The following is a 17,322-nucleotide window of genomic DNA, read 5'->3' on the forward strand; positions in this document are numbered from 1 at the left end:
ATAACTTAGATTACTTTTCTCTAAGAGCTGAGTCATCATACTTCTAAGAGATAAGTGAAGACTTTGAGCTGGATCTGTCAGGCCAAGCCTCCTCCTCTTTAGCTCCTTGCACTTTTCACATTACTTTTATCAGAAGTTTAACAAAACGTATCATATTTGGCTCTGTTTTTTAAGGTTATCAGTTATAAATGATCCATGCCTCCAGAGCAGTTTCACCGTAATAGTTCTATATAAACATACATTCACAAAGATATCTAATATATTACTATTTATAAGAAAAATTGTTTTTGCATAACTTTAAGTACCTTTTATCTATTTCTTTTTAAAGCTGTACTTTCACAATCATCTCTTTTTAAACATTGTATTGTTATTACTACTGTTTTCTGCTACTGCTTTTATGTATCTGTTTGTTATATTTATACACCTAGAGACCTGAATAATGACAATAAATATCATTATGATTATGATTCTTTTACTATAAATCCTTGTACATGTCATGTGTATTTTTAAGCAACTTTATTTGGCATTAAGGCACTTTTACTAAAAGAAAAATGCAACATCCACATCAATGCAGCACTAATATGAATCCAGGAACATATAATAGAAAAACATTTTACTGCATTTATACTTTTAGTTACATTTGACCTTTTTTACACAGTCTGTGCATTTTACCGATAATACTTAATCTGATGATGAGATTGGTTGCAGCAAGAGGAAAGTCCCGCTTACAAGAGATCTGATTGGACAAATCCTACCAACTGCCACCGTGCTAAACCAATGGGATCAAAGCATTCAGACCATTTAGTGAAGTTCAACACGATTATGGTAAAAAATGACCCAGTAAATAATTATAAATGTGAGTTCATATGTGTAGTCCGCACATATTATAATGGTGGTAATGAAACATTGAAACCCTAAAGATATTTCTTTGAAAAATGGTATAAATAACATTAGCAAAAGGTTAGCTAGTGTTATGCTAATGCTAGCTAATTAGTCTAGCTAATGCTGCTAAAATTAATACTCATTAGCTTGTCAACTAACCTTAGCCATTAGCTAACAGCTAACTTAAGTATTTTATTGTCATTTTCAAAACATTGAGTAATAATTAAGGTATATACTGCTGCATATATTTGGCATTTAGTTGATTAATGTTAAAGTCATGGGTTCCCCAAAGATTTAAAAAATATTGAATTGATTTTTAAACACAGAGCTGCAGGCGGTTAATCATAACATGTCATTTATCTTGATTTGTCAGATGTTATTCTGTCATATGTGTTAGAATGGGTGTATTTAAAACTATCCCTCTTCAATGTCGTCTTTATTTGGGCTCAAAAAACAGGACCAACCATACAGAGTGATGTTTCATTCAGAACCTCCTCCTGTCACAGTATTAGTAAGTGTTGCAGTGACTCTATCACTCACCGTGCAGATACTTTGGTCTGGACATTCAATCACATCCACTCTGCCAGATAAAGACACACATGCAGATAAAAATGTACCTGAGAATACACTGACAGTATGACTATGGAGGGCTAAACATGACTTAAGTCTCAAGAAAGATATAAACACATGCACTAATAAATAAATACAGGAATAAATAAATGCATAAATACATGCATAAATAAGTAAATAAATACATAAATAAATAAAAGCTGAAATAAATGAATACATAAATTAATGCATGAATAAATGGGACCTCTTACCTCATTAACATCTACCGAGAAATACAGAAATAAAAAAATGTAGAAATATGTACAAAAATGTAGAAATCCATGTAAAGAATTTATTTATACATTCATTTATGCATTTATTAATGCATGAATATATTCATATATTTATTTCTGTATTTATTTATATATATATATTTTTTGAGACCTAAGCCATGTTTAGTCCTCCATATGTGACTGTGGTACCCAGGAGAAATGAGAGGTAATCATTTTCTATTTTCTATGTTGTTGCTCTCAGGGTGTTTACCCCTCACTGAAATGCACAGCTGGTCTACTGTTCATGATGTCAAGGGTCACACTGGGCTCCGACTGGTACAGTAAGTCACTTTCTTTGTGGTACTATCACAGCATCACCTGCTGCCTCCAAAATGCTCTTAAAGTTGAAATCTCTGTAGTGAAGATAGGATGCAGAGCAGGGCTGTTGCACTATAAGAGTTTTTAGTTCTCGTCTGTGTTACTGTGTTTGTGTGCACGTATAAGTCCTGTATCGTGTCTCACTGTATTTCTTTTTGGTTTTGTATTCTGTATTCAATTATATGGAAGGACCTCCTCGAAAATGAGATGATTCATCTCAAGAGGCTATCCTGAATAAATAAATTCTAAATAAATTCTAGTTTTAACTTAATTTACTTGATATACAAGAAACTGAGTGTCCAAACTTATGGAACATCTCACTTTTGTTTTCCACCACTGTTTCACAGCTGCACGTGCCACTAGATGGCACTAACGTCCAGCTGAATATTCAAGTTTAAACATGCCCTTGGCCAGTGTGTCACAATTTCTCATTCACTATGGCAGCCCAAATTTGAAAACACGATACAAATATTACTTAAGTTTAACTGGAGTTCAACTGTCAAAGTATACAGGGTTCCCTTGAACTTAATTCTTCCCAAAAAACATTTCTGTGCTGCAGCCGTGAAGGAACTTTTGCAAAAGACATTTAAACAAACTGTTATACAAAATGTGTTTATTGCTTCATATTACACGTTCTGTAGAGATATATATGTGTGAGCTCAGGTGCAAGCAGGTATGGTGCATTCAGGGGGATTTTTACAGTAGAAAATATGAGCGTGTACAGCGTTGCTCTCTGTGGGGTTTTAAAACAGCAGCAGGAAAATGTTTTGCTCAGAAAGGCGCCAGTGCTTCACACCTTCGTCATGTTGGCGGTGACTAGAGAGACAAAAAAGGTCATCAGTGTTTCTGTGCATGTATGTGTGTGTGTGTGTGTGTGTGTGTGTGTGTGTGTGTTTGTTTGTGTGTGTGTTTGTACAACTTACGGTCCTGGACCCATTCAGCCTTGGGATCAATACAGACTGTTCCGCTTTGTGTGGCGAAACTGGAAAAACAAACAAAGGATGAAGTTAGAGGACAGTAGCACTCGACCATGAGTGTGTGTTAAACATGAACTCACATTATAGCCTCCACACAGCGGTGTGTAGCAGGTTGTTCACGATACGTGTCCCCCATGATGTCAGTACTGATGTTAGCAGTGGAGACTTTAGTGCAGCATGATAGTTTTTTGCCAGCATGGCGACCTGAGAGCGCACAGAAAACATGAGAGAGCAGATGTATTTGGTCCAAACAAGTTACTTAAAAGTAGAACTTCCCTGAGAAAAGAAAACAACAACAACAAGCTTTGTTTGACTGTATTTATATTCATAGTGAGTGTAGTGAGTTCAAATTAAGCTAGATGAGATATGATGGATTCACAGACTGGGAAAGTTCAGTTGTTGCAGCAGCAGCACAATGACAGAAATAAGTAAAGATTAGTAGAGAAAATACAATAAATAAAGTGTATTAAATAAATAATAAGAATAGAAATGAAAACAAAGTATAAAAGATCGATTCAACCTCAAAAAATCCAAGACAAGACTGTGCTTAAACTGAAGGGAAGTCTACTGCTTCTATTTTCATTATCCATCAATCAGTTAATCATTTGGCCTGCAAAATGTCAGACAAAAGTGAGAAATGTCCAGGATGGTGTCTTCTAAATGTCTTATTTTTTCAAAAACATTCAGTTTAATATGATATAAAACTGAGAAAAGAAAAAAAAAATCCCTGTGAAAACATAATTTTCTTCCATTTTTGCATGAAAAATGACTTGAACGATAATCGATTATCAAAAGAGTTGGCAGGTTTCTATGATTAACTAAACGTTGCAGCTCTGCTTCACATTTTCAGTTGTTGGACGGTCATTTTTCGGAGGTGTTGATAAATCTACTTTCACATCATTTACAGTATTGTTTCAGGGCAATAAAGTGAATTCTGATGGTTGAGAAACAGATCGAGAATAAGCATAAACAGCACACTTGACTTGTTCAGACTTCAGTTTAGGACGTGTGTGAAGAAAGTATCTCTATGAAACTACTTTTTTTTTTAAATCCATTAATTCCTTAATGCATTTTGTCCTTGACAAGGTATTTTACAGTATCGTCTTTATTTGACAGACTCAAGGTCCAGATAAAAAAGACAAACACACAGTATACACAAACATAAAAATGGCACATATGTAGAGAAAAGTCTTGCACTATTTAGAATTTAGAAGTTATTTATTTATTGTCTATATTTTGTACTATTGCACATTGGGTCAGGGAGAAACTTATTTTTTCTATTCCTCTGTTTGTCTGGCACATATTGCAGAATTGACAATAAAGCTTGACATGTGTGCTAAAGGTCAAAATACACATACAATATTTCCAAAGGCTGGAGGAATATCTAGTCTCACTTAGAGAACATTACAGTTTACAAACATCTTGCTTGCACTTTCCATCTTGGGTACTTTAACAGAATTCTAAGAGCGTCATTATACGCCACCTTTAGCTTGATCATCTTCCTTTCACTATGGCTCGGCCACCAATGTGCTGTGTGAGGTGGAGTTCAAAAAGAGTTGTTTTAACATCATCAGTGCACATGTGAAACGTACGTGCCAGTATAACTGCCTGGGAATACAATTTACAGCACTGGCGCTGAATATCATCATCATCACTTATAATATGCCCTAAGTATTTTACTTTACAAATCATCCCCTGGTCTTTTCCAGCACTTACACACATCAAATAAGCCATGGAGACAGTTTTTTTTTTTTTTTTGCTAACAGCCGGACAGGGCTAACGGTGATTAGGTCGGGGCAGTACAGTGAAGGCATTAAAACAGCTTTTTTAACAACTAATTAGAGATGCACCTATCCAGTATTTTCTGATCCAATCCTATACCTGGGCTGAGCGCATCGCCCCGTACCCAATACCGATCCGATCCTGCTGTTGACTGAATGAAGCGTATACCTGTCTATGTGAGTGAAGGCATCAGGCTGGACATAAACATTTAGCCTAAAAAAGGGAACAAATTAACACAGATATAAATGTAGTTAATATTATTTATTAACAAATAACAAAGTGTTCATTAGCAGCAAAAATAAATAAATAACACTTCCATGTAAAGTTCACTACAAACAGATATTTAAAAATGTAATCTAAAACCCTATCCGATGTTCCAAACATAGAATTGAAGTGACTAGATCGCTGTAACTGTTGTGCTGTGTATGATATTAATAAAAAAGTAATGACTGGATCAGAATGCTGGATCAGCTTCATTCAGACGATATCCGATCCAGCTCATTAGTCACTATCAGAGCCGTTATCGGATCGGTGCATCTCTACCACTTATACTGCTCAAAATCACTTTAGACATGAAAAAAACTGTCTCAATGGCTTGTTTGATGTTAGTGCTGAAAAAGACCCTGGGATGATTTTGCGCCTGAATTCCACTTTAACAGTTTCTAGCTCTTGCGGTAAAAGGAGAGGGATTTGAGCTTCTGATCCTCCTTAGTTCTGGCTGTCATGATAGCACTCTTTTTGGGATTCAATTTGATGTCCTACTGCAAACCATATTTAGTACAGACTCTGAGCAATTGCTGTAAACCAGCACTATAAGGTGACATAAGGATTAAGTCATCAGCGTACTGTACAGTAAATGATTAATAAGCTGGTTCCCCACCGTACAATCAGTCTTACACTCCTCTAATTCTCTGGACAGACCATCCATGTACAGGTTTAAGGATATGTAAACTGACTGAAACTGAAAAACTAGCCTTTAAGCTAACCCAGTGCATTTACATCTCTTTTTTTTGTATTTTTGTAAGAATGTTTATTAATATACACCATAAAAAAATACATGCATTATTACAGAACTACAGATAAATAGTAATATATAAATATAATATATAAATAGTAAATTCACTGCTTTTGATATTTGTGCCAAACTGTTGTAAAGGTTATTATTAGTTTTTTGGGGGGTTTTTAGATTACTTTTTTATTAGATAGGACAGACAGGAAATGGGGTGAGAGAGAGAGGGGGAGACATGCAGCAAAGGGCCGCAGGTCAGAGTCAAACCCGCGGCCGCTGCCTTGAGGACTGTCCGCCTCTTTCCATGGGGTGACAGTTCTAACCTCTGTGCCACCAAACACCCCCAGAAACCTCTTTTGCTCAATGATGAACATACAGTATCTAGAAGCCTGTTGGCTCACTACCATCACTGCCAATCAAACAAGATACACATTTTGTCTTAAAAACAATAAAAAGTATATTTAAAATCACATAATGTCATTATCTAGGGCCTACAATGAGCACACAGGACTATAATTACACTTTGTTTTATTTTATCTGATTCTATTCATTTGCTTAATTAACTTGTCCCCATGTATTTAGTGTGTGTTTTACTGTGCCAGTATGCTATTGCCCCTGGTGGGATCAATAAAGTCTTCTGAGTGTGAGTCTGGCGATACTAAACATGCACACACGCACAGGTCGTGCAGGGTGACATGAAAACGACATTAAGATGAAAGACAAATACACTCTCTACATAGGACCTTGCCAAATGAAGCAGGAAGACAACGAGGGAGTAAAACTGCTCCTGAAATATGAAAACATTAGAAAACTGCTGTGTGTAGCAGGAGCCGATAATGGGGAAAGACATTTAAAAAAAAAAAAAGATCAAAAGAAAGGTGTTGTGCTAATCTTTTGGTACTTACGATTTCCTTCAGACGGCTGGACGAACAGACACGCTGAGAGCAGGAGGAGAGTGACGAACAGCTCCCTGATGGACATTTTGTGACGGGGTCACTGATCAGGCTGCAACCACACAAGCTGAACCACCTTTGTGGACTTTTATTGGTAAGTGCACAAGGATCATCTTGAGGTGGGAAGTACTGATGATGACGTGCTTTCTTTATGTATTTGTGTGTGCGTATTGATGTGTGTGTGTGTTTCTGTGTGGTCATGATACTTTCACACCTACGCCTTTTAAATTGATCAGAGACTCTTTTTTTTAGTTCTCTGTGCAACTTGAAACCAACATCTCGGAAACATCTTTCTGAGAAACAAAGCTGACACATGTTCGCACACAGACACAAAGTGTGAAAAAGATGCACAGAGGGGTGGGTTACGTGACAGCACACTCTTTGAGAAGGGGGATGACACTATTCTCCGTATGGACCTTTTGAGGTTTTTTTTTAACTTTATTTATTATTATCATTTATACATCTTTATGTATATGTATATTTTTTCTCTATCCATTCAGGGATCTTTATTTACTTACTTACTTACCCTCGTCTGTCTCGAGCCGTTCTTTCCATCCGTTTCCATTTCACTCCTCTTTCTTTAGCTTTTTTCTCTGTGCTTCTTTTCCAGTTGTTTTTGGGTCTTCCTCTGCTCCGTTTGCCTTGTGGGTTCCATTTTAGTGCCTGTTTGGTTATGGACTTTTTACCTTTTCTTAATGTGTGACCAATCCAGCTCCATTTCCTCCTCAATAGCTGTACCTCTATTGGTTCTTGTTTGGCGCGTTCCCACAGGTCGATGTTATTTCTACGGTTTGGCCAGAAGATTCTGAGGATACGTTTTAGGCAGCTGTTGATGGAAGTCAAGGGTTCTTTATTTAATTTTATTTATTAATTTTAGTATTCTATACACATGTTTTTTTTTAATTTTATTTATGATATTTTTTTAAATTTTTATATATATTTTATTTTTGTTTTTTCAATTTATTCAAGTTATTCATTTTATTGTATTTATTTATTTTTAATATTTTTTTCATTTTTTCTTCTCTTTATTATTATTATTATTTATACATGTCTATATGTATATGTATATTATGTATAATTTTTCTCTATCTATTTAGGGATCTTTATTTCATTCATTTATTTAGGCATTCTATATACATGTATATGTGTGTGTGTGGGTGTCATTTTGTGTTATTTATGAATTTATATATATTTCAATTTTTAAATATACTTTTATGTTCATGTGCCTGCCGGCGCCCTGCCTGCGCCGTGCCAGACCACAAAGCTCTCACTTGAATGAAAAGAGGTTTGAGACGCCTTCAGGAGTCACATGATTTACAGCACAGAGAAAAGAAATGCTTCAGCGGCAACTCAGCAAACTCACGTCAGCGTCTGTCAGAAGGAATCGGTGAACATGGTACATACTCACGTTCATTATCATTACATACAAACAGGACCTATAAACATGCAATTAATGGAGAGATGTCAGAGCGAGGGGGCAGCCAATGGATCAGCGCCCTTAGAAGTTAGGGGTTCGGTGCCTTGCTCAACAGCACCTCGGCAGTGCCCAGGAGATGAACTGGCACCTCTCCAGCCCCCAGTCCACACTCCGATCATGATGCATTTTTAAAACATTTGCATGCAGTGAACAACTGAGCGCAATAGCTGCTTTGGTCTGGGCAATTTGAAGTGTTTTCTAATATCTTTTGTTGCAGGCAGATGACCAAATAATGGGGCAATAATCCAGATGGGACAACACTTTAGCCTAAATGACATGATTCAGATCTGTTTCGACATACTTTTTCAACATTTATACTTTAAATATACTATTTCAATACTTTTACCCATTTTCTTCATTATGTGATCAGTAGGTTGCAACCATGAAAGTTTATTATTCAATTATTCCAAGTAACTTTGAACTTTTTTAAGTTACCAGTGCATGCCTGGAACCAAATATCATACTTTGTTGTTTTAGAGATATTTAACACCAAATGATTTGTGTGCACCCAGTCGATCAAGTTGATTGTGTTTAAGTTCTATTATCGGGATAATTGTGATTATATTCATTGGTGCTTTTGCAGAGAAAATGTCCGAAAGGAGTCAGAAGGATAAACACTGGATTCTGGATCACAAGTGCAACATTTATTTCATGTTTTCATGGTGTCACAACTGAGTTCTCAAATGAATAAATAGTTCATAACATTTTCTCATCAGTCACTGATAAATACACTTGGTAATAAATACTTCCATCTTCACTGGTAAATTAAATTAAACTAATAAATAATTTCACTCTAAAGGCATTGGAAGAAACTAAATAATCAACATAATAATTTAACATAACATATAAGTGCTATTTCAAACAGTGTCGAGGCCATAATGGTTCACTTCTTGCTTTCATCGGCTGGAGGTGGAGAAGGTGCTACTCGTCGTCGCTTTCCCCAGCAGGGATGTCAGAGTGGGAGAGGAAAGAGGGAAGGGAGGATGAGGAGGCAGGATGGGAGGATGAGGAGGCAGGAAGGGAGGATGAGGAGGCAGGAAGGGAGGATGAAGAGGAAGGAAGGGTGGATGAAGGAGGGGAAGCAGTGGATGTGATGATGGAGAGGAGGGAGATGGTAGATGAGCGGACCTCAGACGGAGTGGTGGCCTGAGCTTTTGCTTTCCTGTGAGAAAGATAATAGAAGACATAAATATATGAGCCAATGGGTTTTGGATTGAATGATTGAATGAACGAATGAACGTAAAGACGGTTTTATTAAACTCACTCGAATGCAACAATCTTGCGGCGAACCCAGGGAGCGGTCAGCTGACTGCAGAAAAGACCCGTCTTTGTTTGAAAGCTGCAGGAATGACAGACAAATGCATCATTAGTACTGTCCTCTCTCTCTTTAAGATACAAGACGGCTCGGTATAACATACTAATATATAAGTTCATTTATGATAGGTGAGGTGATCAGTAGATAAGATGTTCGCTCTATAAAATGCCAGTGTTTCCTGAAGTCAGAGATGACGTAAGGTAAAGATATTCAGTTTACCGTCATAAAGGAGGAAATAACCAGAAAATATTCATATTTAAGAAGCTGAAATCAGAGGATTTTGACTCAAATGGATACGATGATTATCAAAATAGTAGGCTATTAACTTAATAGTTGACAACTAATTGATTAATGGACTAAGTGTTGCACCATCGAGTTTATGACTAAAAGGTTGAAAAGCAAAGAACATACATCTTTGTACTTAAATGTTTTAAGGTATATATTGTAGATTACATCGTCAACTATAGAATTGGTATAGTTATTTATATGTATATTTTATTGGGTTGTATATAAAATAGGGAAAAGTGTTTATATATGAATTACGATGAATTGTGTATAAAGGGGAAGGAACAAACAAGTGCAAACTTCTTCCTGCTCCTTTTCGAAAATGAACATGTTCGAAATAAAGAAATTTAAATTCAATTCAAACAATTTAATAATAATGATAATAATACATTTTTGTTGTTGTTTTAAACATTAATTATCGTTAAAACCCTGTTTAATAAACTTACTGTCCAGCTAAACCAAATTGAAAACCATAATAAACAGCAGTTCACTCAGAGATAATCGGGATTATTTTAAAATCAATCCTGTTAATCATTTATTTTTCAGTGTATGTTTTTTTACAGGGTAAAATCATTATTTCTTCAACATTTTAATGCTGCTTTAATCATGCCAGGGTATTTGTCATGTTATTATTTTAAAGCAAACAAAGTATTTTATATATAACAATGATATCAGTGTGTGTATCAGAGCTTCTTGGATATTTTCAGCCCATTTGAACTTTACCGTGATAATACTAATATATATAACTACAATCGTAAGGTTTTATACTTACATGACGGCCTTGACACAGGGGGGGTTAGGGGGCTGGACCATGTATCCTAAGATCGGTTCGGTTATTTCCTGTCTGTTCACTTTCTTGCAGCAGGATGCCAGCTTCTCAGCTGAAGACGAATGGAAAGAGAGAAGAGTGGATTTAAATGAATTAAATACGATTTTGAAATGGCTCACTTCTGTTAGATCTCTTGTGTTTCTAAGTCTTACCTGCCGATCCAGACTGAACCACAGCCACCAGGACGAAGACGACCAGTGCGCTCTTCAACATGCTTCCACGGTTTTCCATCTTTAAAATAAAAGGGTGATTGATACGAGATTTAAAGGGTAAATGCTGAATAACTTAAAAAAGCGGTCTCTGTTGGTCTTTCTTCTCCGGAGAGCTTGATGAACTGACAAACGTCTGGAGAAGGCACATATTTAAGGCCAGAAAAAAAGCAGAAGCGGTCCCTCCGAATACCAGTGAGTCATCTTCCTACTTTTTTCTTTCTGAATCAAAAGACGCTCATGTACGACAGGGGTTTCCACGAAGTGACCAACAGGAAGCACTTTCATCACAGTATTTCCATTGGAAAAATAAGGTCACGGTTTTTCCCAATTATCTGATGGCAGGGACGTTGGGTATCCCTCCTGAGGTCAGCGTCATGCCACACTGTCTTTTATTGGCACTGTAATTAAACCATCAATCTGCAAACTTAATGCAAAACCGACCAGTTTTAGTGTAAATCTGCCTCATTTCAGGACACTGAAAAATCAAATCTACCAACGATAACTTTTTTTTCCTCCTCTGTAAAAAAATAAATGATACTTTTTTTATTCAAGACAAAACTATTCTCATTTTGAGGAAGTCCGTTTTGTGGCATTTGTGTCATAAGAATTGCTTTAGTGTGAAATCACAATAGGCGGCAACCCGGTGACACACAGACATGTCTCAACACACACCTCTGAGCTCCCAACCATATGAAACATTCAATTATTCACTTTCAGTAAGCTATATATGTGTAATAACATTCCCCCCAGTTCACACAACCTGTTATGATCTCTAAGCTTTTTCTGTTGAGTCAATACATAAATATATGCACATGTACATGTCTATATGGAATAACCACATGGTGAAAGATATTTCTGTATACTGTGTGAATTTAATATTTGACAAATAAAAAGTATTTTCTCATTTTCATAAGGAACTTAAGTGCAAAATGAACATACTGTAACATGCAAGGATCAAAACATAAAGCTGCGTTCAAATTATGTTTATTACAAAAGCACAATATTGTATTTTTTTGACAATATTTTACAACTCATTTGGATGCCATATGATATTTAAAAAAGTATGTATATATATATATTTATATCATCATAGAGCAGAGCTGGCTGCAGCGGCAGGCACGGCCGCAGCACAGGATGCATGGATGGATGGCTAATGAACAGAGAGCGAACTGCGTTCCGAACGACCACATGAAACCGGAGCTTGCAGACGTCCCCCTGTCATTCAAATCCCAAGTGTGGGATAACTTCAGATTCCAGGTTAATTATGAACATGCACGCACATTTAAAAAGGCACCATCATCCAGGTGTTACTGTCACCGTTGCTGTGAAAAGAACCAAGCAGAGCAAACCCAGCTCCAGACTCTATTCAACAACCCCTACCTGGGAATTCAGAACAGGCAAATATCATAAGTTAAAGCTGCTGTTGCACTTTTTTTTCATTTCAAGATTTTCATTTATTGGAGAATTGCAGCAGTATATTTTTTTACATTTGTTATACATTTTATTTGTATGTTTCAAACTGACAGCTAAAACTGATTAACTGTTGTGTTTAACTGTTTACTAATTAAACTTATGTTCGTTCATTTTCTCCTTAACTATGAACCGTACTGTCCTGTACCGTACCGGGACTTCAAAACCAAGGGACGTACTGAACCGTGACTGCAGGGGACCGTTACACCCCAAGTATGTAGTCACATACTGATAATATCAAACTTTTTATGTTACGTTTTATTTATACGTTCGTTTCATAGTCAACGGTGAGTAATCAGCCCAAATGAGTGCCTAATTAGTCACAATCAAACTCAGAAGTCTTTTTTTTCCAGCCAGAATGTTCGCAGGCGACTAATTTCAGGTTTTGCAACCGAGTAAAAGCAGAACCTTCCACTGTCTGCAGACTTTCAGTTTATTGTGTTCTTGTAACATCAGAAAAGGGAAAAGGGCTCACTGTTTTGACTAGAAAACAAAACTAAGGCTGTGTTGCATTGTGTTTGATCCATTTAATCAGAGTTTTAGCAAATTTAAAATGTGTAAATCCAGATTCAAAATGAAAACCCAAATAAAAATGAACTTTTGTTGCACAGTAGGCCATTGGTGGTACAGATACAACTGCATTAACAGTATAACAGTTTCTTTATTGAACCGGTATCTTGAGAGAAATTCAGCAGATTAATAAAACTCAGTGGGGTTGAGTTTGCCCCTTAACTTGTTTATTGACTCAATCTATCTTAAAACCATCCTCAAGTGTATGTCAGTAAAAGTTTTGGTACAACAGAGTGAAATTGAATTTAAGTTTAGAGTAAAAACATTTCAAAGGAGAGTTTTAAATTTAATCTTTCTTTATTTTAAACTAGTTTTTAAGTTTGATGCAACTCGTTTTGAAGTTAAACCATGATTAAATCAGTTTTTAAAATGAATCCTTGTTGGTGCCACCCAGCACAACAGTCTAAAGGTAGAAGCCGTCCTGATATTTCAACTGGATAGTTGTCTTCTTTTGTTCCAAAGGTATTTTAAATACACAGTCATCATGTCCGTAGAAGGTGTCATTTTGGCGTAATGACCTTTCTGAGAAGTAAGTGTTGTGGGGGCGAGGTGGGTGGTGTTGCACTCACAGAAGCTGATAACATTGCGGTGAACTGATGTCTGCTTAAGCTTGCACACATCATGTTAGTATGGAAAAGATAAAAAGTCTTGTGTAAGCAGCTTTGATGTGTAAGATTCCGATTAAACATCCAAGTTAAACACATATAAAGAAATCTTTTTTTTTTAGTTTGGAAGGCCAGTAAAACTATGAACCAGACTTTTAAGCACTGGGTTGCATCAGCTATGTTTAAATTCAAATGTAGGTCCGAGTATGGGTTACTAACATTTGAGAGTTGCACCAGCTCTTATAGTTTCAAAATCAACAATAAAAGAGAACCGTTATATTACGTTGTAGTTGGTGGTTTCACCGCTCAATGTCACCTTTGCTGTACTAGCTGTAGATTAATGAATTTATCATTATGTTTTTACAAAGTTTATGTACCTTATTGTTGTTCAGTGATTAATTAGCTATTTTTAGCCTTCTGCATCAAGAATAGTGCTTTTCATTGATTGTCCATCAAAAATGAAAATGTCATTTTCTGCGACAATGTAACGGTAGGTGTGGACTTTATGCCCGAGTAGGTAAGATGAGCCTAACGTCTCAACTTTAGTATGAAACTAGTTTCCGAGTTTTGTTTTGTTTGGAACAGAGATGTGGATTTTAAACTTGGTGACTTGTCTGTGGTCATTCTATGTTTTCAGTTTAAATATTAAATATTAAAAATGTTCAACATTGCCAATGTTTACATTAGCTAGCTAAAGTTAGCCTTATACAATCTGTTCTCTCACAACTCTGTAGTTAACATTTGCCCGATACAATCTGTTGTCTCACAACTCTGCAACTAGCTAACGTTAGTCTGATACAATCTGTTCCCATCCCAACTCTGTAACTAGTGTAACCGGATGGTTTATATTCTGTTTGCATTTCAGTTATCTGGTGTCCCTCAGTTCGTTTTACAGCCGGCATGGCGATCGCGGCAGGTGTGCGCACCTGTAGTGCGCACCTGTAGTGCAGATGTGTCCTCACCCACTAATAGGGGGGTTTTATATACCCCCCCCCCCCCCCCCCCCCCGGTCATTTAGTCTTTCTCTTTCCTCTGCCGGCCAGCTCACAGCTCCGCCACGCCGTAGTGTCCGAGGGTGTATGCGCTGTGCGTCCTGCGGGTTGACGCATCGGGCCAGGGTGGTGTGCGTGTGCGTCCTGCAGGTTGACACGTCGGGCCGGGGTGGTGTGTATGTGCCGTGTGCGTCCTCGTCTGGATAGCTGGTTGGATGTTGTCACTAACAGTTTACTTTGTTTTCTTTTAAAGTTTGTTTGGAGTTGGGCTGCTGTTGCTCTGCCTTGCCTCTAACGTGCCTCTAACGCGCCTCTAACTTGCCTCAAAGTTCTCTTCTTACTTTTGCCTTGCCTTGCTAATTAGTAAACAGTTACGGTAAGTCTTCGTATTGACACTCTCTCAATCTCTCTCTAAGTGTAGGTGAGTTCACCTGTGCTCCACCCCAGTCCCATAGCAAGACGTCAGTTGGGGTGGGAGGGGTTACCGCAGCAGCTTTAGTTGAGGACCTGCCACATTTATACCTTTTCTTGTATGGTTTTCCCCTTCTGTTTTTGAGTTGCAGTGATTTGTTTATTAATATATTGTTTTTCCTTTTATTTGAGTGGAGGGACCTCTGCCAGAGCTAGCTGTGGTGTACTGCCTTTCACCTCCTGACTGGCTGACTGTATCGGTGTAGGCGGAACATCACTGGTGGTAAAGATTAAATTAAATAATGATATAAATGTTTTAGACAGAACTTGATAAATGACATTGTTTTATTGTTTCTAATAAAGGTTGTTAAATAATTTTACATCGTGCCTGTATTCATTTGTGTAGGGACCTGTGTATGGGTGGTTTTGGGAAACCCTCAGAGAAACTAAAGTTTAAGGAGTATACTCTTTAGGTGCAAGTCCTAAGGTGGCGTTGTCGTGTATTGATTCTCTAGATCCGCCACTCGTAGTTCCACTGGTATATCGCGCCAGCCGCCACATCTTGGCGTTGTCGGCAGGATATTCACAATCAGGCACGTTTGTAATTTTATTGTTGGAACTGTAGTTTAGCATAGCAGAGCTGGTATATTGCGGGGCAAGGCTTTCTTTTCTTTTTGAGGCAAGGCAGTGGCTCGGACTATAGATTGCCCTCTTCTGGCTACCCACTGAGACGACAGCGGAGGGGCCCCAGGATGACGCAGGAGCCACAGGATCTCCAGGCTCAGGTGGAGCAGCTCCAGGCTGAAAATGATCGCCAACGACAGGATCAGGATGCAGCCCAGGCGGGACCAAGTTCAAGAGGACTGTCTGTGAACTCTGCCACCTCCAAGCGTGTTGTGTATCTCCCACGTGAGAGACGATGTCCTGTTTTCAGAGGCAGTCATGGTATTACTATTGATGAGTGGATTGAAGAAGTTCAATTCAGCATGAAGGCTAGACATTTGGGACCAAGCGACCAAGCATGTTTCATATATTATCATTTAGAGAGTGAGGCTCGGGATGAGATAAAATACCGGCCCGTGCCGAACGAGAAGATCCGGAATATGTCTTTGCTATCTTGAAAGAATTGTATGGATGCAACCTCAATTTGACTGTTCACAGGTTAGCTCCACTTCTTCACAACTGGCAGCGTTAACAGCTTTAGTACACGTAGCGGGAGCAGCTAAACCAGATCTCCCAGACACTAGCAGCCATGCAGAAACCTCCAGCACCCCAGACCAGCCGCCTAAATAGTGTTGTATGCAGACGATGTCAGCGTCCAGGCCATTATGCTAGGGACTGTGAGAATGCGCGTGTTCACCCTCGTCCCCCTTCCAGTGTCAGCGCCTCTCAGGTAGCATCCACTAGCCCCCCACAGATGGAAAACTAGCACCCCCTAATGTGCAGAGCCAGACATTAGGTGGGGACACACAAGGCTTAGACCATGGTGTAATTGATGCTGTAGTAAAAGAACGCCTGATTGCTCCCTTACCCCAGGTAGTCATTAAGTTGGCAGGTGTGAATATTTACTGTATTCTTGATACAGGGTCCATGGTTTCCACCATCTCAGGGAGCTTCTTCAGACAGAACTTTTAGGATAAGTTAAAGTCCTGCCACTGGTTAGAGCTCAGAGCTGCTAATGGGTTGGAAATTCCATATTTGGGTTATTTGGACTTGTACTTATATAGCGCCTTTCTAGTCATCTGACTACTCAAAGCGCTTCACAGTGTCTGTCACATTCACCCATTCACACAGACATTCACACTGATGGCAGTGGACATCTACATACCTTCTAATCGGATCTAACCATACAACAACCATAATGTCGCAGACTGCAGGGGGTAAGCGCCGTCCAGAAGGAGATCAGGGACCTTGATCTATCTGTAGCAGTATAGGGTTAGAGCCTTGTTATTAAAATATGAACCAGTGTTTTCTGCATTTGAAGGTGACCTTGGTTGTACCACTTTAATATTTCATGACATTCCTCTTGTAGACGACACACCTGTGCGGCAGCGGTACAGGCGTATCCCCCCTACTGAGTATGAGGCGTAAAGGCACACATACATCAGCTTCTAGAAACCCAGGTAATTAGGGAGAGCAGTAGCCCCTATGCATCACCCATTGTTTTGGTGAAGAAGAAAGATGGCAGCCTGCGGCTCTGTGTTGATTATCGCCTGCTTAATAAGAAAACAAGGAAGGATGCTTTCCCCCTTCCGCGCATTTAGGAATCTTTGGATGCATTGTCTGGAGCTAAGTGGTTTTCCACAATGGATCTTGCTAGTGGTTATAACCAGTACCTGTGGCCGAGAAAGACA

General features: G+C 38.2%; 1 protein-coding gene and 1 long non-coding RNA gene across 2 annotated transcripts; both read right to left on the reverse strand.

The window, feature by feature from the left end:
• Positions 1 to 2,769: 2,769 nt before the first annotated feature.
• LOC310963137 lies at positions 2,770 to 3,262 on the reverse strand. Its single transcript, XR_014593682.1, has 3 exons — positions 3,139 to 3,262; positions 3,005 to 3,063; positions 2,770 to 2,897 (listed from the first exon to the last, which is right to left on the reverse strand). It is a non-coding gene; the product is annotated as an uncharacterized lncRNA (long non-coding RNA).
• A 5,754-nt stretch (positions 3,263 to 9,016) lies between these two features.
• LOC310963400 (uncharacterized protein) lies at positions 9,017 to 11,015 on the reverse strand. Its single transcript, XM_083936209.1, has 4 exons — positions 10,861 to 11,015; positions 10,652 to 10,760; positions 9,544 to 9,618; positions 9,017 to 9,441 (listed from the first exon to the last, which is right to left on the reverse strand). The coding sequence occupies exons 1-4, from the start codon at positions 10,937 to 10,939 to the stop codon at positions 9,201 to 9,203; spliced, it is 504 nt and encodes a 167-aa protein (XP_083792335.1). The 5' UTR covers positions 10,940 to 11,015; the 3' UTR covers positions 9,017 to 9,200.
• Between the last annotated feature and the right edge of the window lie 6,307 nt (positions 11,016 to 17,322).

The sequence above is a fragment of the Echiichthys vipera genome (assembly GCF_963691815.1).
Source record: "Echiichthys vipera genome assembly, chromosome: 21".
In the NCBI taxonomy this organism is placed as follows: Eukaryota; Metazoa; Chordata; class Actinopteri; order Perciformes; family Trachinidae; genus Echiichthys; species Echiichthys vipera.